Genomic DNA, 19,004 nt, shown 5'->3' on the forward strand with positions numbered 1-19,004 from the left:
TTTTCTTTTCAGTATGTGAAAGCATACGTTTCTGCCTCTATTTTTATTCTGACATGGTAAGTCCATGCACACTTGACATTAAAAGCAGTGTTTTCAATGAAAAAAGCCACATCACACATCCAGAGCCGAAATCTTACTATGTGAAGGATCATTCGTGTATCCCTGTTACCAACCTGTTAGGCCACATCCTTTACCTGGTCCCCCAACCGGTGTGGTCTACCCCACTTTTCACTCTACATCTCTCTTTCAAACCTGATAGACTATGTGAGAACATCTTAAACGTGCTCATTACACCACCATGGTCTATTATACTACGGTAATCCTTACACTACAGGAGGAACTGGCCACACATGAACAAGGGCCTTTTGCAGGCAACGAAACAGGAAGCATGGGTTATCTTCAAATGCTTTTTACTGTACTTGGGACTATATACTGTTCCTTTTCACAAAACAGAAAAATCATGCAAGACTTTTTTTTAATGATATATAAAATCTAAGCGTGGTTAAATTTAAGAATCAATGATTTATATTAGAATCTAGGCTATTCATAAAAAGAGCATTAGAAACCAGATAATCCTTAATTACACATTATCATCATCCTTCAAGTTGTTTAATTTGCTTCATATAGAATGGAAGAATTACTAAATTAAATGGAACTTGTATAATATTTACTGCAATTTATTCCCGAATACAGTGAGGCACTTGTTTAATAAAATCAAAATGGAGAAAAAAACAACAAAAAAAAAACCCAACTGCAGTGTTGAAAGTAACATTCTTGAAATCCACTACACTGTAGTGCTGTCTTAGTACATTTTATTAATAAATATCACCAGGTACGGAAAATTGTAGTGTAAACAGCTTTATACATAAATGATATTACCAATTAAAAAAAAAAAAAAAAAAAAAAAAACTATGCCGGTTAAAATTATTCAGAGATGAAAACAAATCACATACAGAGTATATTTACAGGGCTCTTTTGTTAAATAGGTTCTCAATTTATACATTTAAAAATACCAAATTACCCTTTCACTGTAGAATCAACTTAACGGTTAAAATCTTCGATCAAACATTCTTTCATCCAATTTCACATTAATTTGCCTCTAAACCTTATAAGGTTTCTTCACCTTAGAACCTTTCTTGGCCAAGCAATCGTAGCAACTCATTACAGGTTTACAAATTCAATTCTGGTTAAAATTTTTTTAATTAACAGCAGTAGACTCTTGATGTAGTACTGAGGCTTTAGTTTTCTGCCCCCCTTTTAGAATTTGGCATAGAAACAGTGGCAACATCTTCCTCTAATAGGTAAGAAGTGCCAAAAATAAAATAAAGTGCATATCATTATGAGATGTTCCAACCCAAGACCCACCACCAACCCAGCGAAACACTCTTTATTGGTTAGTGCTGATCGATTATACATTTCTCTGCAGGCAATACAGAAAAAAAGTAGTTTGCTAAACAAATGCCAGAATAAGACGCCTCATTCATAACATTAGTTATGACAGATAAATCTTACTGGGTTTACAAACACAACGCTTATTAAAAAGGATGAACCGATTTTAGTGGGTCGCCTGCCAATCTGATCACCAAGCAAAGTGTCCAGTACAGATTCCAGTCGAACTGAACACACTGCGATCATAGCACAGGCTGGGCTTTGGTGTTAGCTTGTATAGGAGATACTACATTTAGGAGCTACTGTCCTACAGATTATGACAAGAGATAAGTAGCATTATTATTTCCTAATACTGAACAGCCAAGTCTACCGCTGTTTTATGCAGTTTAATAGGGCCAATCTCACTGCCAATCCAGAATGTTACACACACTGAAAGCACATATGAAGACTTGCTACTCAAACTAATTTCCCCAATCAGAACTTCAACATAATCCTTCACACTTACCTGAAACCTGCAATCATTCACAATATATCATAACTATAAGACACTTAGAATAGAAGCTTAAAACTGTTTAAAAAAAAAAAAGGTAATGGATGCAACTAATATTTGTATATGGTACTTTAAAAACATTTCAGTAGAATTGTGGTTTGCTAATATGGAAAGCCATATTGATTTAAGCTAGCAAATTCTGAGAATTAAACCCAAACCCAGATTTAAAAATAATACTGTCAAAAAGTAGACCATTAAATGGTTCATTGATTTGAATTGTACTTTTGTAGAAGTTGTAATTTGTCCTTCATTCGTTACAAAAAAAAAAGGTTTAAAAATAAGAGTTTCATGGTTTTCCTCAGTAACAATTCCTAATGACAGGAGCACTCTCATTTTGAGCAGCAAAAAGTGTCAATGTTCTACACACAGGTGTGTAAGCACACTGTACCTTGCTGCTGGAAATTCCCTCCATTTTGCCTGTTTTGTAGACCAAAGAGATGACAAATTGTGCAAATGCCAATTGGAAAACTCAATAGCTGCAGGATCTCAGGCTCAGCAAACACCTGTTTAGATAAGTCTGGAATTCTTCAGGAACTGAATAAGCACTTTGTAAACAAAGGTATACTGTGCAATGGTCTGCACCATCATCATTCGCTGCTGTCTCAGCATGTCCAGAACAGTGGTGATGTCCAGCATCTACGTTGAGGAAAAAAACAAAAAAACAAAATATAAAACATACAGTCACAAAAGGAAAATATATCTTACACTGTAGCTGGAGACAAACTGTTTCATTACAGTGATGTATTGATTCTGTAATGGATGATTCGTGTGCAATGGCCTTAACACAGTAAAGCCTGGCATTTCATTGAAATACAATATTCACACTTCAATTACTTTTCTATGCGTTTACGCTGCAGATGCAGTACTGGCTACTTCTTTAAAAGCTAGGTTTAAAAGTTAGCCTGCAGTACAAGACATACGAACCTCATTGTGTTCCAGACAGGCGATCATGATTTCAGATAAAACAACAACCCCTGTTCTCCCCACACCAGCACTGCAGTGTATCACAACAGGTAGGTTCGTGTTTTTAGGGTCCGTGGTGCTGTTTGTATGCCGTCGAACTGACTGTATTTCTTCCAAGTAGGCTGGAGTTAAAAAGACAACCACAATTAGTAAGGGAACATTTTCCCTTGTTGCACACGTCATACGAAAGCACTTCAATAATATGGCATACATTAATTAGTCTATAATTATCCGCCAATATGCAGGATGATTATAAAGGTATTTTGCAGAGTTGCTGTAGAAAACGTATTTCTAATAGACATGAAAGATATAACCTGTCTAGGTGTTGCGTGCCTGTGTGATAATTCTATATATACAAATATCCTGATTTTAATGTGGTACGACTGAACCCATTCTTCCGATAAATGTCAGTCATTTCAAGCAGAGAAAGCGTCTTCAACAGCACCCTCTGTAACACATGCTGACAAACCATCGCTCGCCCCCCGCTGCAGTCCTAAACGAGTCACGTGGCGTCTTTGTTTCGTGATTCAGCGCGAACAGAGTAAAAACAACAATATTTGTGCCTTTTGTATTGATATTTAATGTTGATACTTTTCTTGCTTTTGTTATTTATCATCTCTGAATGCTTTACATTACATTGATCTGCGTGTGATTAAATACCTTTACAGCAAAAAAACAAAAAAAACAAAATATGGTTGAATTACTATCTAGCTATATTATATATTATCATAATTAAACCATAGATATGCATGTATGTATATGTTTACATATTTATGCATAACTCGGTTATAACTTTATAATACTTTATTGAAAACCCTGAACCTAACTCGAATACATTATTAACTAATTGTGGTCTCATACATACACACCAATGGTTATTTTGTTGTCTTGATGCATATTAGTAACATTTGTTAATATACTTTTATATAGGGGGGGCCCAAATTTAGCATAACACCTCCACATTCCATGTTTCACTGGGGGGAATGTGTCCTCCACCCCAAATCGACTTTTAAAAAAACACATAAATTACCTAAAAATCCCTTGAAATCCTCTGGACAGCCGTGATCGGGCCAGTCAGTGTACTGAAGATGCCAGACTGTCCTCTCCTGTCCAGTCAGCAGATGCTTGATCTTCAGCCCTGTAGTCGCATAGCAGCCAGAGTCTGTGCGGAATCGAGTGGTGATTTTAAACCTCCCATAGGTAACCGTGTTGTGTCTTGATCCAAGCCGTGGCCAGTATCTGAAACATTTCTCCCGGCCACTTTCCTGGAATGTAAAAACAGTCCATTTGAAGAATCACAACTGCAGCCTTTCCTCAACAAGCAACTCACTGCCTTCATTTCTTTCCCTGCAGCTCTGCCAGTGGATGCCAAGTAGTGACTATAGTTTTTGTTATTTGTAGCAGAATTACTGCTCACTCTATACAAGTAGTGTAATTACAGCTCCCTCTATTGCCAAATTAAAATAAATATATCAATTTGACTCAAAATAATTTGTTCCAAGGTTTGTGATTATACTATATAATCTTGTTAATTACCATTATATATAGTTTTTACTAAATCCTTTTTTATTTGTTTGTTTTTTTAATGAGAATACATACTTCCTCTGCTGTCACCATTGCTATGATAGCAACCCCTTGTTCCCACACCATCTGCCAGAAGTCCTGACAAGTGTTCTGGAGGGGCCCCTGTGTGGCTAAGTAACTCCACTCATGTCCACCCACATTCACCTAGGGGCCAGAAAAAGGAACACGATTACAAACACAAAAACAAAAACAACCACCTCAGACTTCCATTATTACTGCAGTGAAATTTTCACACTTCTCTGCACAACATGAATCCCAACCACTAAGGAGTTTTCTTCCAAAACATTGGGATCGCAACAAAAAGAGGCATCACTGTACTACCATGTATCAAACAAATTAAGCTAATTATATTTTAAATAAGCAAAAACATATTTGCCACTTGCAGTTTGGTGATGCCACTAGCCGTTTGGTAATCCCTTCCCTTGGAAGCCTCTGAATCTTATCAACTGTTTTGCAAGCAGCATTCTTTAAATAATCCAGTGATTCTCTTACTTTTATATGGGATGCATTGATATAGCCTGTGTTGTTCTCTTTGGTTGGTACAAGCTCCACCCTGGTATCATCATAGGGCAGGACATCCTGGAACCGATTCCTCTCTGCACTTTCTGGCTGCAGAGCAATGCTACATTCTGCATTTGCTCGCTTCTTAGGAACCTGTTCATATTCAGTAAACACCATTCCCTGTTCCAGTCGATCCTCAAGAATCTTGCACTAAAATACAATAAAAGAAAAGAAAATGGCACTATATGAACATCATTAATATAAGTGTGCTTACTCCCCATTACCCAATTATACACAACTGAAAAGTATGTGTATTATTTATCAGTAGCAACATCATGAAGTTAGTTACTACTAATTTAGTTGACTTCAATATACTGTAAATGTATGCAATTTATCTTCACTAGATTATGTAGGATATTAACCCTTAGCGGTCCATTTATTCAGCGTTTGTCAGGTGCGTCAGGTCCAATTTATTTTCACATACACTGTTTATTTTACATGCACTGTAAAATATTTACCCAGAGTAAAACAGGTTTAAAAGGCACTGAATCGCAAAAGGACACTCAGTACTGTATCTCCAGCCAAGCCCCATCCCTTGTTTGCTGTATTTTTGACATACCTCTTTATAGATGTGCATACTGATATATCCTCTCCTTATCACCAAACTCCTCAATAATGTGATCTATGTCATTATTTTGTTATTATAACATCTCAAAAAGCTCTGCAAATGTCCATGCTATTCTTTGAGTGCTGGATGCAGAAGCAGCTACCTCCTTTGTTTATGTCTGTGTTATCTCTGTGGTGCACGGGGCTATCAGATACGCCCTTTTTTGTCGGCTTCATTCGACTCCTATCAGTCTCACTCGGCCATTGAAAGGTTTTCTCTGCTTTTTCCAGAGAAAAAGAAACAACTTAAGACCTGTTCTTTACGTCTTTCTGACGATGTCGGACTGGAAAGGGAAAGTTGTAATGTCGGACCTGGTCCGACATAGAACCACAAAGGGTTAATCACAGCAACATCCAAACAGATTTGTATTTTGTCCCACCTATTTCTGCACTATTATTTTATTTGTGTTTTTATGTTTACATTTTTTTAAAAGCACCCCAGGGTATGGTATGACTTAAGTTTAGCATTTACAGAACGATTCTCCAGGTCTGAATAAACAAGCAATTATTAAATGTTCAACTACTTACTAAAAAGGTAGGCACAGAACTGCCCACTCCGCATTGGCAGAATTACTACTTTACAATATGACACTGAAAAAAGACACCAGCTGAAACATTTGTCAACCAGACTAAGAGACTTCTTTCATTCAGTTTACAGGCAACTCAAATACAAAGTCATACCCTTTCATCATCTGATGCCTTTTCAGGCTCATCCTTGCTTTCATCGTGTAAAGGCATCCTAGAAAGAGTTAATCCATTCAATGCTGCCAGCTTCAATGGCCCAATTTTTTTGATATCAGATCTGCTTCCCTTTTTAAAACCCTTAAAAACAGAAGAAAAATAAACACCACCGGTCAGAAAGGTGTGCAGCCTACAAAAGAAAGCTGGACAAAAGCTAACCAGGAGACGGAACCTCCATGTGATTAGTTTGCTGAGAAACAAGACTCTGGAATGCAATGAGCAATCCCAGCAGTCACATCTGATTCTTTTCACACCCAGAAAATACCTTCATAGAAATACCACAGCAAAGTGTATTGTAGCTTACAAAACTACAAATAGTTATACAGGAAAGAATAGTAGGTACTCACGCCCAGGGGAGGCAGACCCTCGAGGGGGTTTCTTTTTCCAGACTGCACATCAGACACCGGCCTTTTTTTAAAAGAGTCTTGTCTCGCCCTCGGTCTTGCAGAAACACTGAGGTCCGACTCAGACACTGAAGGCACTAGAATGCCTTCCCTTCTTCTATGGACTCTTCCTTCAACAGCAAGGTATGTGGGGTCCCCTTTTCCACACATCTTCTCCTTTTCAGGCTCTCCAATAAGTGTTTGTGGCATATAGACATGGTGACTGGGGTGACACGGCACAGATTCATATGGATAGCTCGGGAGGGGATCATTTGGATCCTGGCCCAGAATGCCAACATGCGGCTCGGAACCGCCAGCAGAGTCTCGGTACTGCGGTGTGCATCTGCTGTTTTCTTCTTCAGTTTCCTCTTCCTCCTCGCTACTATGGACCAGCATAGTTGCATCAGAGAGAGATTTCTTGTGGCCGTAACTCACGTCTTCTCTGCTGGGACTTTCCTCTGCCTTCGTTCTCTCCAGGAACACTTTAAGCTGGGAGCCTGAAGCAGTCACCCTGGGAGGAGCCTCGGCAGCAGATGCCGACATGGTTCTCTCTTTGACCCTCATGTTCTCAAAGCCCAATGCCAGTGCAGCTATCTCTATGCTGTTTCGCTTCTGCACGTGGGGGTGCCTGGTGGTGAACAGGGGCTCACTCACCTCTTGCAGGGAATGTGCCACTGGCAGGCTGTCCTCCTGGAACGTCTGAACTGAATGGTGGATCCGGCGTGTGATGAGGTCTGGGTTGCTGCTGCTCACGTAAAGGTGCCTCGAGAGGTCAGGGGTGCTATTTGCTGGGCGTGGGTACGGTGGAGGCGGGCGGTACACCTGTGTTCTCATGATGTTCGGAGCAGGGTAGTCCTGAGCCTGTAGCTGGACATTGGTCAACTCTGGCACACTCACTGCGCCGACCACCTGCCGCCTATCTGTGGGGTAAGGATAAGGCGACGGACTGTGGAAGCTGTAATTCAGATGGAAAGGGTAATGGTTGGCATTATGGGAGCTGAACTGGGCGTGCTCCCTGATCTCTGGCTGGCTGTACACTAAAGGATCAGGCCGGCTGTAGGCATACGAATTGCCTATGTTGAGGTTCCTCATTGAATGGCTTTGTCTATCCGCTTGCACCATCCCCCTGTTTTTCTGTCTCATGACTGTTTCATAATCTGGTGTGGCCCGGTATGAAGGAGGGATCAGAGCACTGTGGCGGTGTGATGGGATGTAGTCTGGTCTCATCACGTCACTGCCGGTGATGCTCGGGTTGGAGGACATGGGAGATGGCTGCATGTAGTGCTGTGGGTTATTGAGAGAGTTTGTGCTATGCGCGCTGTAGACACTCCCGTTTCTGATCCTGCCATTGTACTCATGAGGAGACCTATCCAAGCTTGTCTGAGAGTGATAATAATATCCATTCTGATTGTTAATATAGAGGTTATCTGGGGGGGGAAGTAACAGATAAAGTTAACATCATTAACAGAAACTAAAAATAATGTTACAAGGCTCACATTTAACAACCTTGACAAAGATAAGCCATCAAACTGCAATACAAGCTACAGAAAGGACTAAACTGGATGAGCAGAATTTAATGTCAGCCCAAACAGAAGTACATATCCCTAATCTGAATAAAAAAGTTGTAGCTTTTAAAGAACATTTCAGCAGCTTATAGCACATTTGCAATGCTAAGCAACCGGTTCTACTTTGTGGGAAATTATGTTTAAAAGAAAAAAAAAATTAAAACTAGTATTAAACAATAAATCTAACACAGTTCAGCTGCTGACAGTTGTCCCACGTTTTTAGGATGTTACTTTATCAGCAGATGCTGAAAATATCAGCTCTAGTAAAATTCCTGTAAAAGGACATCCAAATACAAAAATGTAATTCAGAAAAAAGGAAGGACAGAGATGTACAGTTCAAAAGGATAAGCTGTGGAAGAATGTAGTAAAGAGACACCAATGAATTATGCTTTTGTATATAACTGAAATGGTAATGGGACTCTGTTGCTTTAATCTCCCCCACATATTTCAGCGAGCCAACGCAATTTCTCAAAACACTCCGAATTAGGCTTTTTAAACTTCTACTGAATTATCAGCGTCTATCTGCGTTCACAGGTTTCCCTGAAGAGTAATGTATGTATTGTGTACCTTGTGAAGATGTGTACTGTTCAGTATAGTGTCCATTGTAATGCAGCTGAGGTGGAGGCATCATGTATGGCTGAGGTTTTGGCTAAAACAAAACCAAAACAGAAAGACATACAAATGTTATTTCCTTTCAATTCTATCACTGGAGATTTCAGAACTATTACTTATTTTGATGAAAACGTGCCAATGCAATTGTGTCAAGATTTAGTCAAAATTGTTGTTTATTTGGCGGCCCCCAAAAAGGAATGACCTACATCAATATCATCATGACTCTGGGTATAGAGCAATTTCTATAGAATGAATGAGCTGTGCTAATGCACACACTTGCACTGCTTACAACTACTCAATCAAATGTCAATTAATTGATGAGGTCATCATTATACATTTAAAGTAAAACATTTAATGAAATTATGCTTGAGGATACATAAGGTCTAACGAATATAACCACTAATACAATAATTTAAATTGTACACACCAGAGACAGTCTTGTAGAGGATCTTCTTCTGACTGGATTAACAGCAGCAGTCTGAGTCTGCCTGTGGAACACAAGATTGTGCACTTTAATCTTATCTGACAGGGTTCATTTACATCTGTGGATAACATTCAGTTTTTGACATACGGCAATCCTGTTTTTGAATACCTGTAACTCACAAGTTGAAAATGCCACATCTCGTATAATGTTAAACATTGAAAATAAAATTTAATAAAGTAACGAAAGAAAAAAGAAAAAAAGGTGACAGGTATTAAAAGTTGTTTTGCTCACCCTTTGCTAGGCAGAGAAGGACGAGAAAGCAATGGAAAGCGAGGAAAGGAAAGAGTAAGCAAAGACTTCTGGGAGCCCTCAGCAGGTGCCGATTCAGACGGCTCTCTAGAGATACAGGAAACTGACAGAAATTAGGCAGCTGACAACTGAAATTGCAGAGAAACCAGGATTCCGACAAATACTTACAGGCTGCTTTTGTTAATTCTGTAGAATTTGTGCCGAGCGACACACATCCTCCAAATGTATTTGGCAGTTTCCAGATCTTCCTAGAGAAACATAAAAGAAAAACCCATTTGAAATTATGCAAATTAAACAAAAGGCAGATCTTCAGCCAGGTGTTCTTACTTTTATTTTTGAAGTGCTGATTTTCAGCTGCTTGCAGTGGCTCACAAATGTAATTGTGTGTGGGCTGCCTTGCCTTGCGCACAAGTATTATTAACTCAGCAGTGGGGGATCAAACTGACACTTCCCGCCTAGACTTCCTGCGAGTTATTCACACAAGTGAAAATGAACACTCAGGAAAATGAAATACCCTGCAGCACCTTCAAAAAACTGTACAATGTGTCTGAAAACTCACTGTCTGGAATTGAGCGGTTTCTTCCTTGTTGACCAGCTCCAGTGCAAAGAAGGACTTGTTATGTGACATATTGGCAATGTCATTCCATCTGTAAAATGCATCAAATCACAGATTGTAGTATACAAACAATAGTAGAAAATAAACAAAGAAATAAGCACTGTCAAATAAAATAAAATAGTGTTTATTACAGTTAGTAAATATTATGTATAAGGAGAATGAGATGTGTTTTGATATATGGGTATATATGGTTTCAAGAAACTTGGTTTCTTTAGCAGTGTGTGCTGAAACCCACTTTGTTTCTATGATCTCTCTGGTCTTACTGAAATAACTGATCACATAGGTGCAATTTTCTAAAATTTTATAATAGAATTTCCACGTAGATTATTTTTAATGAGGCAATTGATGAAGTTTGTTAATTTTAGTTTTTGGCATACCGATTCAGGTTTACTAAACAAAGGCTTGCTGGTTTTCAAACGACATGATCCTGTGATGTTATTACCTTCCATAATGGAGCTGGGTTTAACACGTTTTATATAGCTGGTTGCCAAGCAACTACTGCAAAGGTACTCTGAAATATTCCTCCTAAAAAGTTGATAGTTATTCTTCATAAAAGACTGAACACAAAATATGTCTGTACATTTTACCAGTTTTATTTAAAATGCTCATTTTCTTTTATTGGAAGGTTCAAGCAGCACAGTGGCAACCAATCAGAATGCAATTAGACAGCAATACGGCCACCGACACCCAATCATATTAGTTCTACTACTTCGAGAAAAAGGACAGACAATTAGCTCCTGAGATTCCAGCAGCTATGTTAAAGGGGAATTGTACTCAAAATAGCAAGGCTCTCTAAATGCTCTGTATACATAACAACCCAGTCTCGCTGTGCCAATTTTGTTAGGGTAATGCGTTTGGCCAGCATTTCAATTTTCTTGTCAGCTTTCTGGGTCAGCTGGAAATGCAGGCCGTCGCCGATACGTCACATTGTTGACACACAGGTGAATTATGACGGAATGCAAAGCGTTCGGATGCAAAAATAACAAAAGGAAAAACAATAACAAAAAGTATTTTTGTGTGCCTAAGCCTTTAAACCAACAAAGGGCAGCCATAACAAAACAATGGTTACATAATAGAGGAACGAGGCATACGCTCAGTAGAATACTATGTGTGACTATAGAGCGAGTCAACGACAGGACGGCACACAAAGCGTGACGGAAGACAGCTCCAATACATTCAACGCTAATTCGGGTTTTTAATGCGATATACTGCTCAAGGTGAGACTGAAAATGCGTCAAAAGCTTTAGTTATTGAAATGTTTATATATTCATTTGCAGTACAGTTCCCCTTTAAGGATTTTCAATCAATCATCCATCCATCCATCCATTATCTGTAACCGCTGAATCCTATAGAGGGTTGCAGTAGGATTTTCATTCTTTACCCAAATATAACAGGAGGTCTGCCACTTTTGTGCCTCACAAAGATTCCATCCAAACACGCACCAATAGTTATATCAGCGCCTTGGCTGTCCTGGACAAGGAACACAGAAATGGATACAAAAATAAAACAAATAATGAGAAGCAGCCACATCATATATGTATTGTAATCTTAGAAATAAGCTTAACAACAACAACAAGGTGTTCATTTGTGTTTATTTGAAGTATCGTTGTCACTGTTAAGAGCAGTAAAATATATCCTCAGATGATTTTTTTTTGGCAGGGACAGCCACTATATACCTTCATATTCACACAGAAGATAACCTTTGCCAGCACTGCTAGAAAGAAATTAAGATTTAAGATTTGACTCTTACCTTTGCCTGGTAACTTTCCTGACCATAGCCATCCATTTTCTCCACTTCTTGCATATATAGCATCTCAGCTTCTGGGGCCAGAAGACCTCTACAAATACATACATAAATAAACATATTTAATATTTATTACATTTCATATAATACATATTTAAGGCTTAGGTGTATTAAATCTATCATCACGATAGTATCACCACCCTTATGGAGAGTGTGCCAAATCTATCACAGTACTCTAAATGCAATAGTTTCTAATATATTACGTCTTGCGTGTGAATAAACTGAAGGGTTTGTGGCAGTCATTCGAGTACTAGAAATGAATCATGACTATTCAAAACTGCTATCACCCAATAGACAACCTACCATTATCCCTTCCTAACTGGCAATTACAGAGCCAGCTATACCACACAGCTTTAACTGTTATGGAACTAAAAGTCTTACTTGTATTTTTGGTGCAATAAGGCGACTTTTTGTGTTGTCTCTTCAAGCATTCGTTCATCCTGTATCCAGTCCTTTCAGGAGAAATACAGCACAAGACAATGTTTAAATTTTATAGTAGGGGTGTGCAGAAAACCCTTTACTCTTACAAATCCTAGTACTTCGATTATGTCATTGGAAGTGGGAGTGACTAAACGGAAGTGTCATTAAAGTACATCTGTGATCCCGATTTTTAATCCAGAAAGTGACTAGGAAGAGTTTTCATTTTTATTTAACAAGGACTTTGATCATTTTTAATGTTCTAACCTTACTCTGACATTAAAATCTTAAAAGCTACTGCTTTTCAACAAAACTGATAATAGGTTATGTGTGCAAAGTAAATGAAAAGTGGGTTTATTAGTTATTTTACAGGCATGTAGTTTATATTTTATCTACGTGTGCTACTGTACAAGATTTAATAACATAGCAGATATCAAATTAACCAACAAGGAAAATGAAAATAGTTAGAATTAATCATTACTACTATTTTTTTTTTTTTTTTTTTTTTAAAGAAAAGAAAATATTTTATAACCAGACTCCTCATAAGCACTGAAAATAAATCATTAAAACTTGAATTTGGGAAAAAAAAACTTACAATTGGAAACAAGACAAATTTCTGAAGAAAGTCCTGGGATTCATACTGATCAAAGTCACCAAAATCAGCTGTAAGAAAAATGAAAACATGTTAGTCCTGTATTTCAGTCTTTACTGATTAGTAACTCACTTGCTATGCTCAAATTGACAAAAAACAGAAGTCGTGAAACTTTAATCCTCTCAATCACTGTGATAATAACTTATAAAATAAATAAAAAATAACAACTGTTCCCACCTTATTTATTTATATTAGTTTATTTATTTTAACAGTGAGGCAATATTACCCCAAAACAAACAAATAAATAAATAAATAAATGAAAAGAAGATGTCCAACACAATTAAACAACAAACAGAACAGGAAAACTTCAACCATATAAGCTTTGAAACCTTTTGTTTTTGCTCTTCATTCACAACAGGGCAAGCATTTTGATTACAGACACTACCTCCAAACCCTGTTACCAAAAAAACAAACGCACATGTAAATATGGCAGTCAAACAGGGCAGTAAGTTCCAGTCTACAGACTCTGAATGGATCAATGCGGTGCATTTTAAAAGGTCCAGTGCAAACAGCCATGTAATCAATCCCAACAGCTATGCTGACTACCCAAGCTATTTGTATAACTCCATACTGTACTGAACCAAGTCATGACTGGCACCAACAGTAAATAAAAATAGATAGTGTCTTCGAGGGCAGCACAAGCTTACTAAAAACAGGTTTTTAGGGTTAAAACAGAGCCCTGGATTGTATAAATCACCAGTACTCTTCACGCAACATATGATACAAGCTAGCAGCAATAATGCAACAGTCGGTGATCTCAGTCCCTCTGCAATGTTGCTGTAGATCCAGCAAGTTCTCTGCCAGATATTTTGCCGGCAGCTTTGAAATTCTTTTCCTAAGCAAACACTTTCAGAAATGTAAAGCCTTGAATCTCCATGCCACTTTTAAAGCTGCTAACACTTCACTGGTTTAAAAAAAAAATCCAAAAAAACACAACAACACAGACAGACAACAACTCTTCAAATCTGTCAAGTCTAATTTTACTACATGCTTTGTTTTTACACTAATTTCTACTTAATTACGGAGCTTGTTCTTTAAATATCTGAAAGCCCGACAGCAGTATTTGCTTTAGTCTTTCTTTAGATAAGTAGCTCAGAGGCTTGGCATGAAATGTGGCTCTTCCAGATGCTGAACATGTTTTTCAAAAAGTTTGGTCCAAAAATGAAAACGTTTGCTTACTGGTGTATGTCACCTTACTCTGTTCTAATGCATACCTGCTTTTATTTAAATTTTGTCATGGTAGCTACTAACGAGATAAAAAAGAATAATAAATTAATAAAATTTAAAAAATCACCACATGGAAATGCATCATTCTTTTCACCCACGCTACTACAAAACTAAATTATATTAAAAAATTCTAACATTATTAAAATGAAACTTCAGCGCCTCCTTCAGCTAGACAACTTACAGCATGTGTGAGCATACCCCAAATAAAGCATCCCTGTATACAACTCAAATAGTCTGAGATATGAAAGCAGAGCAAGGTGTGGAATTTTTCATCCTAAAAGTGTCTGTTACAGATCATTATGACCAACTGTATCACGTCAGAATATCTGAAAGCAAAATGTAAACAAAAAAACAAAAATAAAACCCAGAACAAATGGCTGAACTATCTGAAGAGTTCAGCATGTTGTGAACCTTACCTTGAACAGCTAAACCAGCTAAATGCAAGGCTTGTTCCATTGTGCAGGGTATGCGTCCCTCTAGGACATCCTTTTTCAACTGAAGGTAATACTGGTACCTAAGGAAACAAAGCTAACATTTTGTTGTGATGTGTAATTACAATATCACCTCTTTTTTTGTATTTATGAATTCATAAAAAAGGAGCAGGTGTGTGGGTCAGATAAACACATGATTTAAGATGCCAAACTGTTTCATCACCACAAAATATTGAATCGTTACACATCGAAGCACACAAGCTACACATCAGTCAGGAGATATTTGAAACAGTCTTAAAAAAAAAAAAAGTGAAAATAAAGATAATCCATGAGGCTGGGGTGATGCATCGATCCATTGTATCGTTTGATCACCAACTGCTTGCTTGACCTTTCACTATGCACATTCACACACTGTTTAAAATAAAAAGTAAGCTAATTGTATTTTATTCCACTACACAAATTAACGGTGAAAAAACAGCAAAGCTTGCTTTCCAAAAGTAGCCCCTTTGCCAGAGACGTGTTAAGCATCTCAGGAACGTTAGTCTGCAGCGAACAGGTTTTCAGCGCAGCAGGACAGATTGTAAACACATTCCTCTTTAAAATTAAAGAACGTGGACGCGATCCTGTTTCTTCACTAAAACTAAATATAACAAAACGGGCATTACGATACAGGGCTGTTTTTTGTCAATAAGTTATGCTGTATAATAGGAATAAAGTGGGAAGAGGTTGTTATTGTGGATTTACAAATTTAAAGGCAATGACATGTAAATCACTTGTTGACTATTAAAAACAGGCCCCATGGTACTGCAGATAACTTACCTTGTGATCTCCTGCTGAAACTGTGACACACTTGGCACATAGAACACAACCCCAAAGTAAACTGTAGGCTCCACACCATACTTGTCGAGTTGTTTTTTCAAAGGTTTTTCCAAGTCCACCCATCTTTGTTGATTCTGTTTATTCAAATACCAGATACTGAAATATGTCATCTGTAGGAAAAATAAACAACTCTTCAGGCTTTGTTTTGATGCAACTCCTAAAGCATGCAAAACTATGAGCCAGACAGCTGGTTTTACTGAACCTGATAAATCACAAAAACTCAAACCTAAAAAAAAAAAAAAAACAACTTACTTATTTTAAATTATCAGGAGTGTTAGATCTGTGTGGTCCAGCTAAGCCGAATATACTTTTTTCCTGACGTAAAACAATACCTTTTACACACATGTACTGTATGCCAATTCTTGCAGCTATTGCTGTATAAACTTGTTTATCTAGTGCATATATTCGTTGGCTTCTGCACAGCAAATTCATGGCTCATCCACGTAGTATAGTCATTTGAATCAGATGCGATTACTGGAGTATTCTATTCTTTGATGCATAATGCCTTTTTAATGGTTGAGGTGGGCGAGAACTGGCAGGGAATGTACATGAAAACCTTTTATAATTAAATAAGGAGACTGAGCCAAAATAGAAAAAAACTCAGAGTCCTATGATTTCCTTGCTCTATATTAGTTTCTTGATGTATAAAATACATGCAATACTCATTTTCTACACTGTCCAAAAAAAAAAAAAAAAACCTGACCTGAAATAGTTTTAGTTACTGTGTAAATCACTCGCCCTCGCCTACCCAACAATTTTCCACTGGATTGTAGCATTCAAGTATTCAAATATGGTTTCATTCAAAATTCACACCCCCGACTGTAATGTCAGTCATGTTTTTCTTTGACCTCATCCCAATTATTGGTTCCACACAGACAGGGAAAGCCCTTACCTCCCGCAATTCCAGTCTTTGTGCCACAGCTTCCAAACACTCCTGTCCGGGGCTCTCCACGGAAAGTGTAAACTCCACAAATTCATTGTTCAGCAGCTGAATTCGTGTGACTAGGCAGCTCTTGCTCGAAACAGTATACCTTCGAGTTCTCTTTAATTTTAATCCAAATGGCAAGGGCATGGTTCACAGCCCACTAAAAACAGCCCTTCAGCTGATGATGTGTGTCCTTTTATTAAAATGACCAGCAACAAGAAGTGATTGCTGATTTAGACATCTACATACTGGATGCATGTGATCCTGTAAAACAGAAGATGAGAAAAGCAAGTGTTATTCACAACAATTTATGCAACCCTAGAAACTTTTTTTATTTTTAAAAAAGGAACCCTACTGTGTTTTTCTGTTCGCATAATGTGCAAGCTAGGAGGAATTTGGTCAAACCAGAGCAACTGTGCCAAGTCTAGCTACTATTTTAGATGTGACTAAATCTGCAACCAATTCACACCACCACAGGAGCAGCTGAAACAAAACAAAGTGGCCCTTTCATTAAGGTCTGCATTTGGCTTTTAGAAATTATCAAACACATATGATTTAGTTTATCTGGAATGTAAAGTAAACATTTGTTACATCCTTGAAATTTCAGAAGAATAATTAAGATTCCTTACATATATTCTTACGCACAACATTGACTTTACCTAAATGTGCACCACAGCATAAACCACAATGAACATATCTATTAATGTGTCCTGAAAAAATACAATCTCAAATGAATTGCTAGTACATCAAACAGTAATTCAAATCAAACATACATTATCACGCATGTTTTTTTGTTTGTTGACCTTTCGACTTGTTCTGATCACTCCCAAGTCATATAAAGCAGCAGACTGCAGACACCATCACAAGATTAGCAAAACAAAGACAAATTCTGAACACAGAACACTCAGCCACAGACGAGCTGCTTATGGTTTGACACGGGCAGCTAAAATCGCATAGGTTATTTCGCGCATATAGTGTAGTATAGTAAACCTGCGTTCCATTAAAACTGTACATGAACTTTAAGAACTCAATACTTCCAAAAAGCAGTTTTTTTAAACAGCGGTACTTGAAAACTAATTTTAGTTGCTGTAAAAAATAAATAAATAAAATAAATAATAATAAATAACTATACACAGTAAACAATACCCCCCATTTCCTATCAGTTTTAAAGCTAGCTGTTCATACGAAAAGCTGTGCAGGTTTGCCTGCCAACTCAGAAAACAGTAACCTACCAAAAATAAATAAATAATACTGCCGTGTAAACCGTGAACTCCAAAAAGCGCTTTAAACCAGAAAACAAAAACAACCTTTACAGACAAAACACACGCAATGCCATGTAAAAAGCACTATCAGCACAGTTTAATCAGGATGAACTCTTACTGCTGTCTCCAATCTGCCTCGCTGTCCACTTTTGCAACCAGACTGACCAAAACACAGGTCTTGTCCCACTTGTCTTTACTCTCCGGAATTACCTGTTGATATTATCTGCCCCAAAGAAGTGTACTTCGTTTTACCCTGCGATTAATCTCCTCCCGAACACATCGCACCCAAGACTTACTGTTTAAAAAACTAATAAAACATTACTTTCTCTGTTAGTATCAACATGCTGCACTCGGAGTACCGAAATCACGAAAACATGCCTCACTTCCTGTCGGTGGTAAAGAGGCTTGTTTCTATATCCTGCCGCAGGGAGGGGACTACATTTTTTTTAAGCAGAGGTTGACCTTTTTTAGGTTGATAGTGGTCTCATTTAATATTAGGTGATAGTTAATTTAAAATAAATGTTATGTATGTTTGTGTTTTAGTATTAAAAAAAACACAAATACGAGATTTCACAGGTGTGAGGTTTAAGTTAAAAAAAAGGTTGTTGCTGCGGCGTAATCATAGTCAAAGACTGTCCTATGGGTTTGAGCCCATTACATCAGACAGCTGGAATGCCGGGAATGGGGCAGCTGGCTCACCAGAGAGGTGTGTGATATGTATCGCACAGTAGAGACACTAACCGCATGATTTTCAAAAGGGGCGACATAATAACGAGGTTGCAACATCGTTTTTTAAAGCTTAATATAGGTTACCAAATTACTTTGTGTGTGTGTGTGTGTGTGTGTGTGTGTCTATATATATATATATATATATATATATATATGTTATGATGATGATGATGTCTGTCACTTGTTTGTGTGGTTTAACAGTTTTGAATAGGGAGTCTATGTTATTTTCTGTGTGTAACCTGCAGTTTTATGTTAAATTATGTTTGTGGGGAAATTGTGGCAGCCGCCTTGTTTTTATTTATGGGGGGGGGGGGGGGGGGGGTGCATAAGGCTGTTTTTCCCCATAATTTTTATTATACTATTGATTAACGCTCC

The 19,004-nt window shown here is 37.7% G+C and overlaps 1 protein-coding gene across 3 annotated transcripts; it reads right to left on the reverse strand.

Moving 5' to 3' along the window:
- Positions 1-661: 661 nt before the first annotated feature.
- Positions 662-18,287, reverse strand: LOC121324307 (tyrosine-protein phosphatase non-receptor type 21-like). Of its 3 annotated transcripts, none has more exons than XM_041266014.1 (20): positions 18,111-18,287; positions 16,606-16,902; positions 15,654-15,823; positions 14,820-14,917; positions 13,120-13,187; positions 12,489-12,559; positions 12,054-12,141; positions 11,685-11,773; positions 10,247-10,334; positions 9,856-9,935; positions 9,670-9,774; positions 9,382-9,442; positions 8,910-8,991; positions 6,742-8,204; positions 6,335-6,475; positions 4,979-5,197; positions 4,502-4,630; positions 3,933-4,167; positions 2,864-3,024; positions 662-2,575 (listed from the first exon to the last, which is right to left on the reverse strand). In XM_041266014.1, exons 2-20 carry the CDS (start codon positions 16,783-16,785, stop codon positions 2,447-2,449), a joined length of 3,657 nt encoding a protein of 1,218 aa, XP_041121948.1. In that variant the 5' UTR covers positions 16,786-16,902; positions 18,111-18,287; the 3' UTR covers positions 662-2,446. The 3 variants fall into 3 exon arrangements, with proteins under 3 accessions (XP_041121948.1, XP_041121949.1, XP_041121950.1); XM_041266015.1 differs by having other exon boundaries at positions 18,019-18,287; XM_041266016.1 differs by lacking the exon at positions 9,670-9,774 and having other exon boundaries at positions 18,111-18,286.
- Between the last annotated feature and the right edge of the window lie 717 nt (positions 18,288-19,004).

Source organism: Polyodon spathula, chromosome 12 (assembly GCF_017654505.1).
Source record: "Polyodon spathula isolate WHYD16114869_AA chromosome 12, ASM1765450v1, whole genome shotgun sequence".
Classification (NCBI taxonomy): Eukaryota; Metazoa; Chordata; class Actinopteri; order Acipenseriformes; family Polyodontidae; genus Polyodon; species Polyodon spathula.